General features: G+C 33.1%; 1 protein-coding gene and 1 pseudogene across 3 annotated transcripts in view; both read right to left on the bottom strand.

The window, feature by feature from the left end:
• Positions 1 to 24,425, bottom strand: part of LOC100917842 (sodium channel protein type 1 subunit alpha) — a 208,351-nt gene that overhangs the window by 57,535 nt on the left and 126,391 nt on the right. For all 3 annotated transcript variants that reach the window (XM_031960540.1, XM_031960538.1, XM_031960539.1), the window contains exons 18-19: positions 17,002 to 17,484; positions 2,215 to 2,335 (exon numbers count right to left, since the gene is read on the bottom strand). In XM_031960540.1, the coding sequence (XP_031816400.1) occupies positions 2,215 to 2,335; positions 17,002 to 17,484 (604 nt within the window). The remainder of the gene's footprint in view (positions 1 to 2,214; positions 2,336 to 17,001; positions 17,485 to 24,425) is intronic.
• On the bottom strand, positions 12,591 to 15,521 carry LOC111719760 (annotated as a pseudogene).

Here is a 24,425-nt window from a genome sequence, read left to right as displayed (position 1 = left end):
TAAACCTTAAAGTATATATACATATTACCTGTTATTAACTACTAAGCATCATTAGTATATATTTTAATAATTCATCTAAGGAAAATAACCAAAAAAACCCATTCTTAACTATGTTACTAAAACTATTTTGTACCATTTTAATTGTATATGGAGTGGCAGCACCATTCAATCACTTGATATGTTATGTTTGCCAGATAGATTTTATCTTTGACTCTTCCTCTCTCTCTCTCTCTCTCTCTCTCTCCTCTTACCTTCAAGTTGTCACCAATCCCTGTATGCTGATCATACTGTTGGAATACCTCTCATCCATTGTCTTCTTTCTGTAGAACATCCTTCCTTTATTCCTAGTGCTTTTATTCCCCTTAGCTATATGATGGTAGCCCTTATTATTACAAAAGTTTTCTAATGGGTTTATCTATTTCTCCTTTCTTCTATTTAGCTTTCATTCCACTAACATATTCATCTTTCTTATGCATCAATCTGGTCCACTCAGTTCATATTATTCTATACTCCAGATAACTGGATGACTCTGTCCCTCAATCATTTCTTGAGTCATCTTGTCTTTATTTATTTATTTTTTTTTGGTCAAGTTATCTCATATACCTAAATTCTCCCCCTGCTTACTAAATTTCTTCTAAAACCCAAATCAAAGAGAAACTGCTTCTAGTAATTTGATAATACTCAATGATTTCTCCTTCTGGTATCACTTTGCTTGGGATAAAATGTAAACTTCTCTTTGGGGTATATGAAGCCTTTCACAATCTGACTAGAGCTACTCTTTCTAGTCTTATTTAACCTTATTCTTCCTTTTTTTTTTTTTTTTTTTTTTAATTCTGGCCAACTTTTGCTTTCAGACACATGACATTCCACTATCTATATTTGTGCCTTTAAACATCCTATTCATCATCCTCAAATGTTTTCTTTTCATCCCTTTGTTTCTAGGAATTCCCAGCCTCATTTAATACTCTCTTTGAATATCTTTCCTGACATCCTCCCCAAATATTAGCATTTTTCTCTCCCCCTCCAAATGATTTCACATTGATTTTGTATATATCTTTAGTATACTTATCTTTGTGTGTTATTTTCCCCAATAGAATGTCAGCCCTTTGAGAAAAAGTACTGTTTGTTTTTGTTTTTGTTTTTATAAACTTAGCGCCCAGTATAGTGGCCTGGAACAACTACATACTTAATAGATTCTTACTAAATTCAACTAATATACTTTTATATTTTTTATATTTAAATATTACATATTATTGTATAATATTTACACAAAGATCTCATAATTAAATAGGACACAGTATCATATAGCATAGATAGCTGTCCTCAGAGGCAGAAAGAAACAGGTTCAAATCTTATCATTGTAAGTAACCCTGAGCAGGTGGATTTAATCTCTCAGTGCTCTAATTGAAGCAATTGGGGTCCGTTTAAGAAAATGTATTTCTTATTGGAATTCAAAGGGATGCTTTTGACCAGGATTTGTAATTGAATCAAAGGCTTTGGCATCCTGGATTGGGGAAGATATGCCTCAGCCAGGAGGGGCTAGGAATATGAAAGGAATCACAGATCAACAGGAAATACAGTTTCTTAAAGGGACCCCAACCCACTTCATAATGAGTTCTTTACCTAGAAACTATGAACTTGCTTTTAAAAATATGTTTATATCTACATTTCAATTTAATTTGTTTTCTTTTAATTATATATATTTTATCTTAGGCATTTAAAAATTATTCTGAGAAGTGATTTCACTTTCTTACCAAAGGTGTCTATGACACAAAAAAGTTTAAAAACTCCGTGTTTTAAGACTATATTATTGAGAAGGTATCTATATGCACTTGAGAAGGGAATTTCCTCATCTGGGAGAGCCCAGGGACAAGGAAATGGTAGCTTAAGCTCCAACACCATATCTTATTTGATTGTTCCTGTGTTTTTCTTATACTAGATCTATCAGAGATAAGACCGTGTCTTCTTTCAAGTTGTATTGCCCCCCACACCTAGCACTGTGTGCTTCACACAGTAGATGCTTAATAAACGTTAGTTTATTCTACTTAGAACATAACTAAGGTGTTCATGACTTCGTGAAGGAGGAGGTAGACAGATGGGTAGTTTTGTTTCTTCATTTGTCACCATTTAAATATCCTAGGTTACTAAGTAAGCATCCAGTTCCTTCTCTTCTTTTCCCTTTCACAGAATAAAATAGATGGTTGACTCGTTTACCTTCAGTGAAACAGGCTTCAGGTTCAAGGGCTTCTTCAGGTTCTGCTACAGGCTGTTCCTCTTCAGGAAGCCCAATGTCTACAGTACTGCCTTCAGATGAACTGCTGCTCTCATTAAGTTTCTGCATAAAAAGGGTATTATTAAAAGAAACATATTAAAAGAAACCACTTTATTTCTGGTAACTAACAAATGACTTAGGGAGGAAGGAATACTGCTATGAATGTATCCTTCTAGTGCTAAGCTGTGAAATCCTCTTCTGGGAGTTTCCTAGAGGTTAAAAGAGTTAAAGGAGGCATAAAACTTCAGAGGTATACATGAGAAGGTGATTGGCTTTTAATCAGAATAATGAGAGATGTTATTTCAAAATTCTGTAGTGTCAGTGACAAATGTTAGTCAATATCATTTACTCAGTGATCATTATGTAGAATAGATTGTATAAAGAAGTATTAGGGGAAGAGGGAAAAAAGGAAAAGAGATAGAGAAAAAGATAGACAGAAAGATAGAAAGACAGAAAAAGCCAGAAAGATACAGAGACAGAGAAAAAAACAAGGAGACTGAGACAGAGAGAGACAGATGGAGTAGGAAGGGGTGGAAGAAGGAGGAAAGACTTTCCTTTTTTGAGAATGACATTAGTTATGTTATTTTACATTTTAATGATTAATTTATGAGTTTTTCCTTCATCTCATGAATAAATGCAGTGGCCTACTTTCACTTTCCCTAGATAGATAAATAGAATCTTAGAATGTTAAAGCTGGAAAGGATATTAGAATTTATATAGTGCAGATTCCAAATTTTGTGGATGAGAAAATTGAGACTCACAGGGGTTGACATGCTCAAATAAACAGTAAAACTTATACTTCAAGATTTTAAAAAAGTTTTTTTTAAGCTTTATGTCTAGTTTTCTTCCATTTCCTATCTTTACACTGTGCAATAAGTCCTCTGATACAGTAAGACTTTACTATTATAATGGGTTTCTGCAAGTTTACCCAATTTTTTGACTTTCTTTTGCTTAAGTCCAATTCTCTTACAAATAGGCTAAAGGTTGTAATGACACAAACTTGAGAATTTCAAGTATAATAGATGAGAAAATTCAATTTGTTCTATGATAAATTATCTATAGAGAACACAAAAAGTTTTCAGTCATTTAACATGCTCTATGAATCTAGAATGGGCAGAAAAAGGTAACCAACAACTCTTAGAATAAATTGCATCAATTGTAGAAAATGTTAATGAAATACATATAGCTCTTTCTAAAACTTCTAAAAAGCCTGAAATAGAATGACATACATTTATTTATCTATTTGGATGGAAAACAATATTAAAAAACCCTGGATTATAAAATTTTAAAAGATCCTATGAACTTTAAAACTTTTAGTGAGACAATTAGTTTTACTCTTTGAAATTGCAGCTTAAGTACAGTGTGATAATATAGTCATTGCTAATCATATTTTTATTGTAAATATATTATGCAAGAGAAAATTATAAAAAGGAAAGAAAGCTAGTTAAATATATACACTGTTTGATAATATAAAATTGAACAAATCTATCCATATTTCTTGTTAATTTCACAAATTTTAGATATTACTCTTTCTACAGATTGCATGATTGATATCCTCAAAAATCAAGAGAATGCATGATAGCCATGGGTGAGGGGAAAGATAGATACTTATAATAATAGGTAGCATTTATAGAATGCTTTAAGATCTGCAAAATTCTTCATGTCTTATTTTATGCTCACAACAACTCTATAAGTTGGGTGTTACAGATGAGGAAACTGAGTCAGAAGTTAAATGATTTGTCTAGGATCAGATTACTAATAAGTGTTCTATCTTCTTGACTCCAGTCATGGTGCTGTGGCTACTTCACCATTCTTTGGCATGGTGTCCTGAGATACTTTTGGGAAATAATGAGAACACATGCCTTTGCTAAATAATACAAAGTCAAATGTATTTACTTCAAAATATAGCCCACCAGAGAATATAGTAGAAGCACCTTAGTGACCTCTTTATCCTGCTAAGCAAGAAGCTACAGAAAAGGCTCAAATCAGTCAAAATGAGGCCTGCATTAATGGCAAAACAGTTTGTATAACCAGATATCTTTCCTACCAGTCAATAAGGACCTATCTTGGAATCTCAATCTGTACTCTAAGCTTGCAACAACAAACCTTCCTGATATCTGGTTTTGCTTGGTTTGTATACTATAAAAATACATTGGATGGATCTCAGTGCCCCCTTCTAACCATTATTCTTGCTTATTTTTCTTGTAAATATTATCCCTCATAAAACTTGGTTTGGTTTATTTTATTTCTGCTGACTCTGTTCTGGATTCTTGGGCTCCATCCTTCCTTGTAAAGCACTTTGGAATCCCAAATCCTACTCTTTTTAAAGAAGCATGTTAATATGATAGGTAATCAGAGATTTGGTAATGGATATAGAACTTAAAAGCAGGACCATACAAATAAAATTAACATATTAATAATATCAGTAGGACAATATTCTTTAAAAATATATATATTTCTAAGTGACAAAAAGATATGACTTTGCTAAACTAGATAAAATTGATAAATTCATTTTTAATCTTTGCTGATGATGGCAAAATAGATTACTGTGGAATTTAAGTGTTATGAATAACTTTAGGGATGCTCTTTAGATGAGACTGATTTTTCACAAGGAAAAGAGGATTCTCACCACTATGTTTTTATCCTTTAAAATTTGGTATACTACAATGTAAGCTGACAGAGGAAAGGATCTATATGTAGAAAAATACACTTGTTACCTGAGGGAGAGAGGTGATGGATTTGAAGTGCAGAAAGAGACCTTCATTTTCAGATATTAGTAATGTAGGAGTGCTTTTCCAGATTATATTGATATATGTGTTGAAGCACCTGTAATTTTTGCATTTCTGTAATTTTTTTCTAAATGGGGTGAGGATTTAGTGGGAGGGACAGATTAATTTAAAAATACTTATGATCAGAATTTTTTAAATGAAGAGCAATAGAATATAAGCTCTTCAAGACCAAGGACTATAACATTTTTTGTCTTTTTAATAATAGTAATAATAATAAACAAGCAACATTTATATTATACTATATCCCAGGCACTGTACTAACTTTTACAATTATTCTCATTTGATCTTCATAATAATCATGGGAGGTAATAATAACAATAATAATATTGATAGCTAACATTTGTATCTTGTTCCTCACATTGACATAATGTGTTAGGAAATAGAAACATTATACAATTTAGTTCCCAATTGTAATGGTCACAATATTTTAATCTGCATTGCATACTTTCACTGGACTAGAACCCATCATCATATTTTACATAGTGAAAACTTTGAATAGAACAAATTCAAATACAGATAATAACTTTAGGAGATTTCATTATTTGCACTATCTAGTTGTAATCTTATTTTATGAATGATGAATGTGAGACTTAGAGAAGTTAAGAGACCTGCTCCTGCTGCAAGAGTTAGTAAATATAAAGGTGGTGTTTTAGCTTGGATCACTCACAACTCCAAATCCAGCGCTCTTTTCATTTTACAGGAAGTTGGACTTTATATTTCATATTTTCTAATATATGCCCAACAAACCATTGAAATGATTTAATTGACTTGGTTAGGAGAATTTTGTCAAATTCTTCACAAAATTTTTCTGCTTCTTCATTTTTTACAATAGAGTTTGATACATAAACTAAAAGTGTCAATAATTTTTTTTTTGTTTATGCTATTACAAGGAGGCATGGGAAGATGTTGCAAAGGAATTGTGTTTTTTATGCTTTTTAGTTGCATCGAAAACTACTTTTATTGACCATTTTCCTTTTTCCAGGGAGATCTTTTAAGCCATCCTTCCAATGAGTTACAATTTTGTTATGTTGCATATATGTTCCATATATTGTTCCATATATTAAGAGAATGTTGATGTTGACAATTCAGTTCTCATTGCCAACTCATTGATCATTGGACAAAAATCTCACCTTTAGAGTAATAAAAGTTATAAAAATTTTCAACAATGATCTAAATTATGATTCTTAGCACTTTCTGCCACTCTGCTATTGTAATTGCATAATTATAAAGATGGAGTCTATTTAAAATTTTTCTGTTTCATGATTGTCATGAAATCAAAACTAAAGAATAGTCAAAGAATTTAATACCCAAAGAATGACATATTGACACTTATCTTCTCTTTACATAAATTATCCTTCAGTCAGCAGATTTTGTATGTTATCAGGGCTGTACTAAAATTGACTTGAAAATGGAACTTGTTCTCTGGTGGCAAATTCAAGTTTTTGAGATTGCAACTGGAAAAAAAAATCTATGACAGTGTAAAATATCTCTTCTTTCTTCTCTTGTTATATGTCAGTTTTGATATAATTTATATAATATATAATGATTGAGAATTTTCAAAATATTTGGAAAAAATGAATTTGAAAGATTATTTCCTGGGAGACACTTAGATGGAATGTACCTACAGAAATGGACAGAATTGTTCAACTGAAAAGACCAAACAGTAAAGTCAATCTTTCTTTATATAAACTCAACATATATTATTAAATGCTGACTGGCTTATATGTACAGATCCTATCCCTATTCACTGTGTTCAAAGCATTATGCTAGGCCAGAAAGATATCCAAAATTTTGATAATGGATAGTCTATGCCCTTAGGATGCTAACAGTTTAGTAAAGGCTAAGACACAAAACACAGATAATTGGTATATACAATATCACCCAATATATGCATTAAAGCATTACAAATCAAAGAGCTATGTGAGAACTTAAATCAATAACCTGCCACAGTCAGCTAGATTTTAGATATCCCCTTCTCCTCTAGGGCATTTTAGTTTTGGCTGTTGGATAGGAGGAAAGCATGCTCTGTGGCAGAGTTTAAAGGCCCAAGACTTGGACAGGGATCCAATAGCAATTTAAAGTTTTACAATACTCTTCTCTCCTCCCCCCATTCTACATAAAAATCTAATTTCACCCTCAGAACAATCCTTAGAGATAGAAGTTTTTACTCTTATTTTACAAATTAGGAATCTGAGGCTCTGAGATGAGTGACTTTCCCTGGCTCACATAGTTCATATGTGTGAGTGGGGTAGGATTTGAACACAAATCATCTTTTTTTTGATATAAATAATAGCTTTTTTTCAAAATGTACATAAAAATAATTTTCAATATTTACCCTTGCAAAATCTTGTTGACTACAGATCTTTATTGACCCCAAGACTTCCAACTATTTTATACTCTCTCTTAGAATGGTTTCCAGCACTCAAAAAGGAAACTGAGCTTTTCTGATATTTAAAAAATTATTATGTATTTATTTTTAATATTCTTTTAATTTTTTTCAAATTCTGAATTCTCTCCCTAATCCCCCTCCCCCACTGAGAAGGCAAGCAATATAACTATCAATTATAATTGTAAATAACAGCTGAGACAGCTTAGTATTCTTCTGATATGACAATAATACTGGCCATAATACAACAGCCAGAGACAATACTTTTGAGACTGGAGAGATAGAACAGGTCTTGTTAAGTGCTTTTGACAGCAACGCAACTATTATCCCATTCAATGATAAGGGAATATTTAGTTTATTATGTATATAGTTTTTTTTTTATCTGAGTTGAGTGAATGTAATGAGAAATCTATCCAGGCTCAAAAAAATGAGCAAACTACTCATCATATTTCAGATTAATTTAGATTCAAATCCCAAAGGAATCTTCAGGGTCATCCTGTATCTAAAGTTTTGGGGCAAACGTATGGGTTAATTCCTTTTTATTCTTAATGAATTGAGCAATATTAATACAAAAATTGAGGACAGCTCCATCTGATTGGAGGTTGGTTCCTCTTCTCCATTTATCAGTTTTCAAAAAACAGAACCAGAATAGATTTTTAAAAATTGAGCAAATTTTATCAAGGGTTCAAATTTTTCAGACTGATTTTCATGGCTTTCCAAAAATCTGACCCAAATCTAACTATTTAATCTCATTTTCTCTCCAGTCAGGAAGACCTAATTTAAATCTAGCCTCAGATAGCTATTAGCTATGGCACTCAACCTCTGTTTTGCTTCTTTACACTATAAAATGCCAATAATAATAGATCCTACTTTCCATGGTTGTTGTGAGGACAAAATAAGATAATATTTGTAAAGTTCTAAGCAAACCTTAAAATGCTATATAAAAATGCTAGCTAATATCATATTGTTAAAAGTAAATCATCCCATCTATTCAGCAAAGTCTTCCCAAAGTCTCAGCAACCAGGTTATTAAAAAATGTACAATAACTTTCTTTGGATCTTTGTTTTTATTTTTATTTTTTTTCACTTATCAAAGAACAGTTATCCGTGTTCTTTGAAAAGATTTGTTGTTCCATGTTCAGCACAAAAGGAAGAAACAAGAGAAAGAGAGCTGCAGATGGTATAAACAGTACTGTTATGTTCTCCTGTAGAGGATTGGAATTTAGAATACCCACAAGGACTAAGCCATATCAATTGATGTAGTGAATTTTATTTTATTCATAATCAAAGAAAATAAGATGAAAAATTTTATTTGAAAATAAAATGATATCTGCTTGCAATTAATGTTTTAAGCTGTATTTGCATAGATAGAAAAAATAATTATTATCAAATAAATTTCATTGTCAATTGAAATGCCTGGACTTTTTAGTTTTAAAAAACAATTTAGAATTATAAAAAAGAATGAGCAAGATTTTTCATATGAATTTCACATTTGTCTTCTATCTTTCTCTGAACTATCAATGAAGGCTCTTTTTGACTTTGCTTTGTTAAAGTCCCACCTAGTACCACATCTTTTACTGGGAATCCTTCCCCAATTCCTTAATTCCCAGTACTTTCCCTTTGTTAATAATTTCCTATTAATCCTGCATGTAATTTACATATCTGTTTGCATGATGGTAAGTTCCCTGAGAGGACTGTCTTTTTTTTTTTTTTTTTAATTCCAATGCTTAGTACAATGCCAGTGGGTACTTAATAAATGTTCATTGATTGATTAGACAAGCTATGAAAATGGTCTGGCACTGACTGAAAGTAGAGAAATAAAAACAATAACAATAGCAATAAAATACTATTTTGAGAAAGAGCTGTTCATAGCTTAAGATAATAGAAAGGTATATTATTTGTACTTAATTTTGTTTTTGTATAATTTGTTCCATATGTATTAGTAAGTGAAATTAATTTATTTGTGTTTATATAGAATACTAAGTTCTTAATTATACCTGAAGAGATTGAAAACAGTGAAGCAAAAACCCTTTTATTGAGTTGAAATAAAATTGTCACTAAAAGTTTCACTTTTTTGAATTATTAATTTTTTTCCTATTTGTTTCACTTAGGTAAACTTTTTGTTAATTTGATAAAATAGTTTTTTAATTAATCTAATTGTTTTCATGCTGCTTACTTTTGATCTCAACAATTATAATAAGAAAGTAACTTCACTGTTTTATCAGTCTTTAGTTAAGATTTATATCAGTTGTAGAAAAGTTCTAGTTGGCAATTTCCAGAGATTGGCCCATTTGAAACTAGATAGGTATCTGCATATTGCCCTTAGCATTACTGTATAAATACTTGTGATAGCTTGATTTAATAAGTAAACTTTCTGAAGCAAAGATACCACATTACATCTATGGACTATACTTGACTTCATCCCCTGCGGACTTTCAACAAGCATACAATGATAACAACTGATGCATTGAGTTATTGAATTATTTCTCTTGAATAAATTTGTTTACGTTTGATTCTGAAAAATAAAAGTCGTCTACTCTAGTAGATAATTTTGACCTCAAGGTGGATGAAAGATAATTTCACTCAACAATACTCAAACAACAAAATTTTTCCCTGTTCTCTCAATAGACATATATGCTTTTATTCTAAAGCCAATGTTTTGGCTAGGCTGGGTAGTCTATGCATGAAATTCCTGCTGCAAGGCTAGGGGGTTGCTTTTTAAATTCATGATTTTGGAGCTGCAATGAAGTAAAGATGATTCAGTTTCTGTACTGTCTGGTCCCAATATAGCATGGCCCTAGGGCCAGGGGTCTGCCAGGTGTCTTAAGGAGGGAGGAATCAATCTAGGAGCAAAAGGGAGCAAGTTAAAGCTTCAGTGTTGATCTGACAATGAATGACCTCTACACCTCTACCTTGGGTAATTTTTTTTTTTTTTTACTGTGAGTTAAACTAAAAACATAGTAAGAGAAAATATAATGAACATAAAACTGAAAAAATTAAAGCATTCTAAATGGTTCAGTATTTATTCATGATATGGTTTCAGGTTGGTTTAAAACATTAACAAAAAGTTAAGCATATCATCATAGGAATATTTTAAAGCTTTATATACTCTGAGCTAAAAATATGTTGGTATTTATATATTATAAATTAATGAGATTCACTAAAATTTATAAAACATTATTGTTAATTTTATTATGCCCAATGTAAACCAGTAAATAATTCATTCTAGTGCACATGTGTACATTTTAAAAATTAAAATCAATTCTGAGATTGTAATAAAATATCAAAAGAAAGGATATTAAGATTTATACTTATACAGAGACTTTCAACTAATAAACTAATGTATTATTGACTTACTAATCTAAAGATGGTCTCTGTGAGAACAGGAAACAATATTTATGTCAAGGTTTTTTTATTTCTAGGTTAACTTCACTATATTACTGATATTAGTAAGTTACTATATATATGAATATATATTCAGTTCATTTTGATGGGATGATGTGATCTGGATGGGTTATTTCATTGGTATTACCAGGATGGTGATTTCCTTCACTCATGCAGATGGACAACTTGTCAATAATTTACATTCTTAGAGAGTTATCTAGGCCACAGAGAAATTAAATTAAATATTTTGACAGTTATGTAATATGTGTCAAAGGGAGATCTAAAATCTAAGACTTCCTGACTGTAATACCAAATTAATTCTCTATTTTATTCAGTTTATAACCTAGAGTTAACCATGAATTCACCTGGGGGGAAATTCTAGTCTGAGGTATTTATATGAGTCTCATTTTTGATAACTTCTTTACCCTAGAGAATAATTTATGATCAGAGATACAGAGTCAAAGCTTTCCATTCTTACTACATTTGAGCAGTGGAAATTGCTGTCCTTTGTATTCCAATTGTTGCGCGCCCAAGTTCAGTTCTCCACTACAATATTCTTTCAGTCTTCAGTGAGGCTTCCTTGGGAGTTCCTTCAAAACTAACTAGTATATACTGCTCATTTAATGTATTGGATCTATTTTTGCTCTGTGCCTGGCAGACCTCCATGGTCTAAGTCCCATTCTAATATATAATTTGACCACATAAGATGTTCTTGTCATCTGTCCGGCTACCACTTCCCCTTTACCACCTGGATCACCGACCCTTTGATGTAATACAGATCCTATCTTCATACTTGTTTTCAATCATTTAACTTTGGGATTGACCCTGGGAAAGAGTTGTTCTGGTTGTGCATTGGAAGTTAGGCCCCAGACTTAGCCTCATTTCATACATATATCCCACCAAGAACATAGCCAGCATGAATACCTCATTATCTGCTCTGATGCTACATTACTACTTCATACTTTTCTATCTTTTCCTCAGAGAATAATATCAATATTAACACTGCTCCTAGAAAGAACACGGCAATCTCCTGCCCTAGAACTCTTCTCAGAATCCTGTGCCTAAGAATTTGGGTCTGGGATCTTTTCCCTATCCATTTTCCCTATTTCCAACATACATGGTATGCCAGTTCCTCCTGGATCTTTAGTTAACTCTTTTCTCTATCCCCTTTTCACTGGAGAGGCAGCATAGTGTTGTGGAAAATACTGGAAGATCTGGCTTAAATCCTGTCTTTGATGTTTATTACTCATATGACCTTGGGGCAGTCACTTAACTGCACAGGCCTTAGTTTTCTCATCTGTAAAGTAGTCTCTGAGATTTCTTTCAATTCTAAACCTATGAGTCCTCTGCAGCCTTTGTTCTATTGTTGACAAACTAACCTTCATATTAGACCTCTTTCTCTCATGTTCCTTTCGTGTTGCAATCATAAAAATATAGATCTTTGTAGAAGATACCAAAATCATTTCCAGCATTAGGTATACCTTACCTCATCATAATGAGCCAAGAGGAACAGGAGGAATGAAATATTCTTTTTGTTTCTTCTTAATATTTTCACACCTCCCTCTACTACCTTCAATCAATGACCTTTTTTTTCCTTGAGTGGCTCTTTATCTGGTTGTAGTACTTTAATCTAGATCTTACGGAGTAGCTAGGTAGTTCAGTGGATAGAGTGCCAGGCCTGGAGTCTGGAAGACTCCTCTTCCCGAGTTAAAATCTGGTCTCAGATACTTCCTAAAGTATGACTCTGGGCAAATCACTTAACCCTATTTGCCTTAGTGCCTCATCTGTAAAATGAACTTCATGGGGGACTCCTGAAGCTGTCCTCTGACTTTGTCCTCAAGAGTTTTTGGGAAACTCTTGAGAAACTCTCCTTGAACTCTGAGAAACTGTCCTCTAGGACAGTAGTTGAGTACTAGGTTGATTCTTTTCTTCTCTATACCAACCTTTATGTTGGAGATTTTTATTGACATGCTGATATCTTTCCAAATATCCTTGCTTCCCAGGTCACCAAATTTCTCAAATTTTATGATCTTAATTCTACAGTCTCAAGCAGGAATGATCAGGCCTTTGATTGTTATCATTCACAAATGTTCTTCTGTCACAATCTCTAACTATAATTCTTCTATCTGACCAAAAGTTTCTGTCCTTTAAGTTCCTTCTAAAACTTACTCTCCAAAATCTTAACCATTTGGTTATACCTGTTCAATTTTATACTGTATTATACCTCTTGTCTCATTGTTCCATTGCAACTCATACCTTTTCTAAATTCCAGGTCTGATAACTCCCATGATCTATATTCTTTTTGTTGTTGTCGTCCAAAAATCTTTTTGCAGTCTGAGCTGGCACAGTGGCCCCAGACGTTCTTGAATTTTTAGCCCTTGAAAACCACATAGGGTTTGGTGTGGCTGTGGGGAGGGCTAGGTGCCTTCTCAAAATGCCTACACACTTAGTAGCCTTTCTGGGTACCAGACAGTAGGACAGCGCCCTGATCTGTGGGTGAGGTCCTGACCAGCCAGTCAAAGATGAAGATCTTCCCACTAACCTTGAGGATTCGCTGAGCATTTCTAGTAAAAGCTTGGGGATATCCTGGATCCTCATATCATCTGTCACAGTCCCAACAACTATGGCTGTCTTGTTTTCTCTTCTGGGTGGCTTCATTTTCCTGATCATTCAGGACAAGAACAGGGATCTGAGTAGGGTGCGAGGCAGTTAGTTTGGCATTTTCATGAACAGCCTTTTTCAGGACAACCTCACTGAAAATTAAGTTAGTGTTGTGGCACAGTTTTTGCAACAGCTGCAGGTAAATGTTCTGACTCTTGGGCTCCTTAGACCAGATTTTCTGGTCCTTGTGGTGAATGTCAACTCCCCTGTTAGTTCCCTCTTGAACTCCATCCAGGAAAGCCATGATCTGCTTTCTATATATTTCTATGTGCTCATGCTGCTAGGGAAGTCATACAACTGCCTTGAGTTGGTTTACTGAATTTGTGTTATCTAATTTCATATAGGCTGTAACTGCTGCACACCAGTTCTTTTACTCTTTTTTGAATGATTTCATAAAGTCCAACCAATAGCATCTGTTCCAAAATTTCTATTTTCTCCTTAAGCCAATTTTTAATACTCCTCTCTTCACCTTTCCCTTTCTCTTTCTCAGTACAACAGTGAAAAAAATTTGAGATTCTAATAAACTTCTTCTCAATTCATACATCTATTCACCCAAACACCATCTTCATTGTCTCCTTTGTGCTAGTCTTGGATGATAATGTGATCTTGTGAGTGGCACATTTCTCTTGTCAGCATGCCTTTTTCACTTATTCTTTTTCTTTACATAATATTCCATTTTTTTCTTATTCACTGACCCTTTCTTGTTGCTTGCAAATATGTCCTGATCCCCCCATCTTTAAGAAACTTTGACTTGTATCAACTATTTTTCAAGTCATTATCCAATATCTTTCCCCTGTTTCATAACCAAATTCTTATTTAAAAAATTGTCTATATTCATTACCAATTACATTAAGAAATGTTATAGATTTTGCAATATGGCATTTCTATTTTCAAACCCCAAACTCAAGTCCCTATTGATAGTTTTATAGTATGATTTAGGGAATACTGAAAGCTTCTCCAACTCTTGCACATCTCCTATATTGGCTTGCTAGAATTCTTTTCACTTCCCTGAGAAGTGGAGGGATAGATTAGGATGCTGACAGGGAGCAAAAACAATTATTTTTATGTCAGTTATAACTATTTCTGGCTTCCTTGTTTGATAGTTGAAAACTGTTGTTGCAAAATAAAAAGTTATTATTATTTAAGAGAGAGAAAGAAAGAGTGGGGGGAGAGCTGGGTTAGAGTATTAGTCACTCCTCTCAATCTCTTCCTTCTTCCCATATATTTCTCTTCCCCGACTTTCCATTCTGAATATTATCAAGACATAATAGAACTATTCTCAGGTCTTGTTGGAGTCCATCTATGGACCTTGAAGAAGATAGGATTCAGAGGAAAATATGTGTCATATTCCTATATTTAAATGTAAGTAATTCATACTTATTTGTTCCTTTATTATTTTTCATTCATTTTTGCCTTTTGGTGTTTCTCTTTACTTCTGAGTTTCAACTTCAGAGTTTTTCCACAATTCTTGTCTTTTCATCAGGACTGCTTAGAAATCATCTATTTTATTAAGGGTACACTTACCATCTTTGTCTCTCCCCACCGCCCCATAGCATTATACTCATTTTTGGGGAGTAAATTATTCTTGGCTATAAATCTATATCCTTTGACTTCTGGATATTAAATTCAAAGTTTTCTCTTCCTTTGTAATGATGGCTGCTAAATCATGTGCAATGCTTAGTATGGCTCCTTGTTACTAGAATTCTTCATTTTGGGCTGTTTATATTATACTTTTTTTGGACCTGGAAGCTCTGGATTTTGGCTATGATATTTCTGGAAGTTCCTTTGAGTAGGTGACTGGAATATAGTAATTTTTTTTTTAAAAGCTTAACCAAGTAATATTCAGTACCTATCAGCTTTCATTAAATATTAAAAATGACTCTGAAGAATCAGACATCAACTGGATCATGAAAAAAATACCACATTCATTTTAGTAGAAGTTCCTACCCAATTTTGAATTGAAGGATAATTCAAAAGACACTAGTGTAATGCCACAGTTCTCTTTTATTGTCCTGACTCAGTTTCCCTAATTATCAGTCCTGTCTCAGTTTCCCTAATTGTTCTGCCTCAGTTTATAATTGTTCTGCTCAGTCCTGGGAAACCATCCCTCCCTCTTTATCAGAATATTTGATAAGGATAAAAGATCTTTTGTTTTAGAATATCAGAATACTTCTCCCCATTCCAAGCTATCAGAATATCAGATACCATCTTATCAAGATGTCTCTCCCCATCTCTGGGATTCCTCTCCCATTATGTCATCCTATCTCCAATGGCTTACCCCACTCTGTCAGAGTCCCGTTCTCACTCTCAGCACTCTGACTCTGCCCCTGCCTCAGTCTACCCCCTGAGTCTGAGCCACATGTACATAGGTCATTGAGAACTCACATTGTTTGCTGGATTCTTGGAGCCGATAGTCTCATTCAGCCGTGGGACCAAACCATGGATCCATTTGGTCCCAGTAAATCTCTCCCTTTTAAATAAATTATTAAATGCTCTCTACCACTATCTTGCCTCAGTTTCTCCAGCACTACACTAGCTCCTATTGTAAATTGGCAAAGTCTGTGACAGAGTCATGGAATCAAAGTCATGGAAAGAGGTAAATCTAGGAAGATACACAGATTTTTTCATTCTGGAAACCTTTAAAAATTATTGCCTAAATATTTGCTGTTCTATCTAACATGATTTGAGGAATTGAAGAGACAGCTGTTAAAGTTATTATCATGGTTTTTTCTTACTTCTCCTTTGTAGGCTCCTCAAAGAACTAAAAATTGTGGGGGAGGGAACTAGGCTAGCCACTCCCATGCTTACTGATTTTCCCTGATTAAGAATCAATCATATATGAATAAAATATAAAAAAGTAATTCTTCCACAGAAAAATACAAAATTGCCTCATATGTATAATTTGTAAATAATGGAAATATCATATTCCTATTTTATCTTTTATGAATGTTTATTAAATGCAAATGTATCTATTTTATATTCAATCCAAATCTAAATTTTAGAACAAATAGAAAACTTTTTGGAAAAAATGATCTTTTGTCTCCTTGCTCCCATACTTCTTAGCAAGGTCCTTACAATATAACCATGAAAAAAGCTCTTCTTGCACAGACTAAGGAGCAAATACATTTAAAATATATTGTTGAATATAATGTTAGTTCCATGATTCCAAGTATATCATTATCATCTTTATCTGAAAAATATATATTATTCTATTTTAGGTGACATAAAAATGGGTGTCATCTGACATCTTTACTTAAGTATATCTGACTTTTAATTGACCTTTTGTATAATCAGTAATAATATTTAAACCATAAATTATGCTATTTGGTTTGGAAAAGCACAGCCACTGCCCTTTCTTTTCATTTTTTTCACTGTTTCTATATACTTTTCACTAAGACAAAATTAGAAAGATTGATGTGAGGCTATCTTCCATGAATATTTCTCATCATAAATACACATTACATCATGTATGCACATGTACTTATACCTATGTGGATCTATAAGACTTACTTCTTTGCTTTCTTCCAGATCTGATTCACTGCTGAAGTCTTCTGTGTTTAAATTTTCAAAGTCAGATTCTCCAACAGCAATTGGTACTGTTACTGTGAGGCTGGGGTTATTTATGAATGACATGTAATCACTTTCATCAATTATGTATTTTTCCACACTGCTGCCTGTCCCTATTCCACTTGTAGTCCCATTGGCATCTTTCAGATAATCAAGATCTTTTCCTGCTTCTGTTGTGTGATTGGACATGCAGCTATCTTTCTTGTTATTCAGATCATCAAGTGGTTTGATTTCATCTAAAACCTTCTGTTTTCTGACAAAGGCCTGTTGAATGAATTCATATATTTTCCTTTTCACATAAGCTATGCCTCGATGCATTCGATCCACAGCAATCTGGAGATTGTTCATTTCATTATCATCATCTGTAGCAGCAAGGTTGTCTGCACTAAATGAACTCAGGAGTAAGGCCAGAAACAGATTCAATACCTTTAAAAGATAACAAATACATAAATTACAACTCTTCAAGGTAAAGAAAAATAAATTATGACTATATGTTTTGAAAAATGAGGCAGAAATTACTGATGCTAACAAATACCTCAATGTAAAGTGGATAGTGCAAATATTATCATTTAATTTTTATAAATGAGAAAACTGAGGTTAAGAGAGATTAGTGGATGTTTTTCATATACACACAGATGAGAAAGCCAGAGCCAGAAATTGAAAAACAATTTTTCTCTCTTAGTATATAACTTTCCCCTCCCCTAGCAAAAATCTCAACAATTGAACAAGATGCATCATAATTTACTTGAAAGAGTAGTAAGTTGGGTATTATAAGCCCTGAATATTAGTTCTGATTTCAAATAATGACTTGTGAGACCTTTGATACTTGATGGATTTGTGATACACTGATTTTATTACTCTGGTTCAGGTGGCAAGTGATCCACACTTGTAATTTTTTAATTGATTTTTTCTTCTTTCCTTTACCTGTGATTTAAGCTGTGTAAGGGATTCATGGTAAGGAACTCTCTTCTATCAATGCATAGAAGTCATGGCTAATATCTTCTGCTCCTTTATTTTTAAAATTTAATCTTTTTTTTCTTTTTGAAATCTTTCTCTCTTTGAGATGTATTGAAACTTAATCATGTGTGTCCTTAAAATTGTTTTGCCTTTAACACAGATTTATTCTGCCTGTATTTGAAATTACTCTTCCTGACTTCATCTTCTTAAATATAATTTTGATTTCTTTAATTTCTATATTAAGCAAGGAGCTGCTAAAGTCCAAATTTGATGGTTTCATTGCCATTGATGACTATAGATAGATATAAAAATAGTAAACAAATCTATACTTTTTTATTTCTATTTGGAATCCACATTCCAATTTTACTTATCCACATGCCCAGGATGGTAAAATTATCATAAATTATACTGGTATATATATATATATTACATATATTTGAACGTGTGTATTTATATCTTTCTCTCTGCACTTAATTGTAGCCTTCATGGGGGGGAGGGAAAATAAAAGTAAAAACCATATAAGAAGTCTAAAAATGTGAGAGGTCACATTGTGAAAAATCTTAAATATAGATTGAGAACTTAATATTTGGTTACAGAAGTAATTGAAGAACCACTGACCATTGTTGAATAGTGATTGGTTTGTGTAGGAGACAAAGTGAAGTTGTGAGTAGAATAATGGATTTGGAGTCAGGAAGATCTGGGTTCAGTTCCTGTGTCAATACTTGGAAGCCTTATGAAGTTGCAAGTAACTTACTACTCCTGTCCCTCAGTTTCTTCATATGTAAAATGAGTGTGGTATTCAAAAGTCTCTAAAATATCCCTTTTGACTCTAATTGTATGACTACGGGGGAGGATTAACATGATCAGATCTATACTATATTTTATTATTATTTTCAATAATAGCTTTTTATTTTCAAAAAGATAGTTTTCAACCATTCACCCTTGCAAAATCTTGTGTTCCAAATTTTTCTCCCTCCCTTCTCCTGACCCATTTCCCCTAGACATCAAGTAATCCATTATATGTTAAACATGTGCAATTCCTCTATACATATTTCCAATATATCATGCTGCATAAGAAAAATAAACAGATCTATACTTAGAAAAGTCATTCTGTAATCTTGATGAAAAGAGCAAATCTGAGTAGAAGCTTTGAAATGCAAAGAGAAGTAAACATGAGTTTACATAATAAGGGTCTATCTAAGAATAAACTGTTTATATTGTAATATGGGAAATGATACATGTGTCCCCTCAGATCTCATGATAATATAGTCATGAATTATGAAAAAAATTAATAAGATAGAGCACCAAGGGGGTGGTTTTGTTATGTTTTAATAAAAAAAAAGGAAAAGATGAGGAAGAATGAGGATAATCAGCTCAAATAATCATAGTTTGTAAGTAGATAACAATGAAAACAAGGAAAAATGGATAAAGGAATGTGGAAACACTTGTATCGTGTTTTTGTTTGAAATGGTCAAAGGAGGGAAACACATATTTAGGTACATGAATATATTTAATTCAATAGGGAAAGAGAAAAGAAAGGAAGAATAAAGAAATGGCTATTTATATAGCACTTACTGTATTTCAGGAATTATGCTAAGCACTTTAAAAGCAAAACAAATTTCTCATTTGAGCCTCATAACAATTCTGTGAGAAAGGTGATATTATTATTCCCACTTTACATTTGAGGAAACTGAGGTAAACAGAAGTCAAATTACTTGCCCAGGGTAATGTGTCTAAAACCTAATTTGGACTCAGGTCCTTTTTGACTCCAAGACTAGCACTTCATTCACTATACTACCTTGCTCCCTCAAATGGAACAAAATCTATTATATTGGAGTTGAAGCATTTAAGAACTCTGATTCTGATTGGATTCAATGACTAACTTCAATTCCAAAAGTCTGATGAAACATGTTATAAAAGGGTGAGGGACTTAGAATACAGAATGTAACATACATTTTTGGATATGGCCAATATGAGAATTTGTTATGCTTGAACATGGTATGTTTTTTTCTATTTTTCAGTGGGAGAGGATGATGGAAGAAAGGAAAAATTCATATCTGTTAATTGATTAAAATGAAATAAAACAAGATTAGAAGAAAAAGTAGATGTGATTATGGGGAAAATCTGGAGATAAGAGAACATGGAATAAAGGGCTTTTTTTGGTAAAGGAACATGTTCCCCCACTCCCTGTGGTATTTTATTTTTTTCCAATTACATATAAAAATAATTTCCAACATTAATTTTTATAAGATTTTTTTAGTTCTGATTTTTTTTCTCCTCTCCCCTTCCCTTCTCAACAGTAAGCAATATGTACCATCATATTAACTATATTTCCACTTTAGTTATGTTGTAAAAGAAGAATCAGAATAAAAGGGAAAAAGAAAAAAAAACAACAACAAAAAGTTGAAAATAGCATGCTTCAATATGTATTCAAATTCCATAGTTCTTTCTCTGGATGTAGATAGCATTTTCCCTCAGGAGTCTTTAAGGAACTGTCTTAAATCATTGTGTTCCTGAGAATAGCTAAGTCTGTCAAAGTTGATCATCATTCAGTGTTGTGTTACTATGTACAATGTTGTCCTGGTTCTTCTCACTTTCCTCAGCATCAGTTTATGTTAAGCCTTTCACATTTTTTCCCCCTGAAATTTGTTTGTACATCATTTCTTATAGCACAATAGCATTCCATTACAGTATTGTACCACAGTTTGTTTAGCCAATTCCCCAACTGATGGCCAACCCCTCAATTTCCAAATCTTTGCCACCACAAAAAGAACTTCTATAAATATTTTGTATATATGAGTCCTTTCCTCATTATCTTATGCTCTTTTTAGGATATGGTACTAGTAGTGATATTACTGAATCAAAAGGTATGCACAACTTTAGGGAGAACTTTTGGGAATACTTCCAAATTGTTCTCAAGAATGGTAGAACACATTAGTGTTGCATTTTTTAGTATATCTTCTCCAACATTTAAAATTTTCCTTATCTGTGATATTAACCATTGTGATATGTGTGAAGTGAGATCCAGTTATTTTAATTTGTATTTCTCTACTCATTAGTGACTTAGAATATTTTTTCATATGATTCTAGATAGCTTTAATTTCTTAATCTGAAAACTGCATATTTATGTCCATTGACCATTTATCAATTGGAGGGAAGGGACAATTTTTTTGCCTGAGACAGACGTAGAGGAGAAATTAGAGAAAGACCACTCAGCAATGTGACAGGCATTCTAGCTGCCTGTGGGATTTAGAGTCAAGAAAACTATCTATGTCTGTCTCAGACATATTAGCCTTGTGATCCTGGACAAGTTACTTAATATCTCCTTTTCTCATCAGTAAAAGGGGGATAATAATAGTAGCTGTCTCACAGTATTGTGAGGATCAAATGAGTTGACATATGTAAATTGTTTTGTAAACCTTAAAGCACTATATAAATACTAGATATAATTGATTATAGTCATGTGATATTAGGAATAAGGAATTCTTGGTGAGTTGCCTCCATTTTCCCTTGAAATACAGAGTGATATACTCATTTGAGAGGCTTTCTCCCTGTTTCACCTACTCTCTCTCCCCAAGACAGCAAGCAGAGTTATAGTGTAAATCAAATTAAACATATTTCCACATTAGTCATGTTGTAAAAGAAAAATCAGAATAAAATGGAAAAACAACAAGAAAGGAGGTACTATATGAGGTTTGATGAGAGATAAAAAGGTTTGGAAAAATCATAATGGAGAATGAGTTAGTGTATCTTTCAGGGAGAAGTAGGATATTGACTTGCTGCAGTAAAGACTCAGTTGTTATTAGGTAACATAAATTTACAATGGACCCAATCAATAGGTTTTGTAATTTTGTCTAACTTCTTTCTATATTTTTAAATAGGAACAAAGAAAAGAGATGGTACTATTAATTCAGGGTTAAAGTTTGGGAAGGTATGATAAATAATAGAACAAGGGGGCAAAGCCTTAAAGGACAGAGGTTAGTATAGAGTTGAACTGGTTCCTCAATTTATCAAGAGAGGGAAGATAGAAGGTGATAATAATGTTGAAAAGAATTGAGAGGTGGAGGAATTGGAGGTCATAATGAAGACAGCTATCAGTGTTGGAGGTCATAAGACATAGGGAAAGATGAAATGACAAAATATAATGATATGACAATAATTTAAGAGTTCATTAACATATATATGGAACTCTTGTGGAACATGGCAAGATCATGTATATAACCATCTTTTTTTATAGCTAAGATGCAATGGAGAAGTAGGTCATAGGAATTGAGTAAATTGAGGAACTAGAAAATTAGAGTACTTGAAGAAGCATATATGCTAAAATCCTCTATTATGAGAACAAGAGTTGTAGTGGATAAGAATGCTGTGATCCAGTACTGAAATCATTGTGGAAGGATAAGATATTCTTGGTTGGATGAGGGAGATTGAAAATGGGGAGGGATGGATAATTACCAGTATCTCAAATGAATTATACATTTGAAAAGTGTGAATCTCAAAAGTAGAGAAAATGATGAATGACAGAGATAGAAGCTGAAAGTTATAATTGGGTTCAAGGAGTGTTCTGACTTTCTCAACACAATGTTAGGTGATAAGAATATATGAGAGAAAACATAATTTCTAAAGGAAAGAATGGTGAGGCAAACCTATCATCAAGATGGAGCCAAAATTCAGTGAATACTAGAAGATAGAAGGAATGAGAAAGCAAGAGGTTTAAGATAAAAGAAATCTGTTGATTTTGGAACAGGCAATCCTGAGGGCATACTGGAGGGGGTGGGAAGATCTGGATTGGGGTAAGAGTTTAAAATGAATAAGTTTAAGGAGAAGGATGGTTAGGGATAGACAATGGAATTCATATATCAGTTGCCAGGATTTCAGGATCATTGTGATAGGCAGAATATGAGAGAGTGGGAGTGTATTGGCATTAAAGAATGAAGTCAAGAAAAATAGTTTTAGAGAGGCAGGTAATTAGATTATTCAAGATAGAGAAATGTTCTTTGAAGCCCTAGAAAACCAGGCTCACAGCAGATAAGATCTGGTGGAGTTATGACTAGGAAAGCCCAGAACTAACCCTAATAATCCAGACTGTTCTGGCAAGGATAGAGTAAATAATGGTATGATTACCATCCCCTTTTAAAATACGATGTGTGTTTTTAATTCAGCTTTAAAATTGCATTATATTATTTGATTCATACTGAGCTCACAAGCATTAAAAATTTTAGATTTTTCTCATATGAATTGTAAACCCGATTTCTCTTCAATCTTATACTTGTGAAAATATTTTGTACTACAATTTGATTTTAAGTTATTCTCTATTACATTTCATTTTATGGAGGATTCTGAGAAGATGGCAGAATAAACAAAAAAATTTCACATTCTCCAGATTTTCCCCACAAACAGAATAAATTTGTGCCTCAAAGCAAACATAGACTGGTGAAAAACAAAGAAGATTTGGCAGAATAGGGATTCTTCTGGGAGAACCCAAGAAGACTAAAAGAAAGACCTCAAGCTCAGCATTTAATCCATGTGATATGTAAACAATTCCAAGCTAGCTCTGCAGAAATAACAAGTGGGGAGTCCTGGGGCTAGCTGGTTTCTACTAGAGCCTCAACCCAAATGACAGGAACTTTCACCTCCCAGATAGCTGCTGGGGACTGCCCAAGACCAGCTGTGCTGCAGAGTCACTGCCTTGGGCTAGAAGGAACCAGCACACCTTGAAAATGCAAAATCAGTGGGGAAGTGATACTGTTAGCTGCATGCATTTGCAGGAGGCTGGAATTTTTGGTTTGAGGTTTCAGGTCAAAGAGGAGAGATAAGTGAGGCTACAGGCACCAACTCCTTCCCTCCCCCTTCCCCCCCCCACCTCAGGATTAGAAATACTGATACTAATAGTTCTCATTTTAAAAAATGCAGAGGTGAAGAAGAAAAAACCCCACCATAGAAACTTACTATAGGAATAGGGAAGACTTGGGTTTATCTTCAGAGGATGATAATGAAGTAAAAAAAAAGTCTCTTTTACTCCATAGAGTAACATTAAATGGCTACCTCCCAGATAGAATGTAAAGAGCTCAGAAAAAAACTTCAAAAAAATCAAATGAGACTGAAGAAAAACTAAAATTAAAAAAGGAGCCATCCAAGAAAAACAAGATTATGAAAAAAAAGTCAACCAACTAGAAAAGAAGATACAGAGTCATGAAGAAGAAATAGTTTTTTGAAAATTAGAATTGGACAAGAGGAAGATGGTGAAACTATAAGTTTCCAAGAAACAACAAAACAAATCTAAAGAATGAAAAAATAGAACAGAATGTGAAACATCGTATAAGAAAAACACCAAATCTGAAGAACAGAACAAGAAGAGAAAATATAAAACAATTGGACTACCTGAAAGCTGTAAAAAAAAAGATCCTACA

The sequence above is a fragment of the Sarcophilus harrisii genome, chromosome 3 (assembly GCF_902635505.1).
Source record: "Sarcophilus harrisii chromosome 3, mSarHar1.11, whole genome shotgun sequence".
NCBI classification, from domain to species: domain Eukaryota; kingdom Metazoa; phylum Chordata; class Mammalia; order Dasyuromorphia; family Dasyuridae; genus Sarcophilus; species Sarcophilus harrisii.
This window is presented reverse-complemented; position numbering and strand designations above follow the sequence as displayed.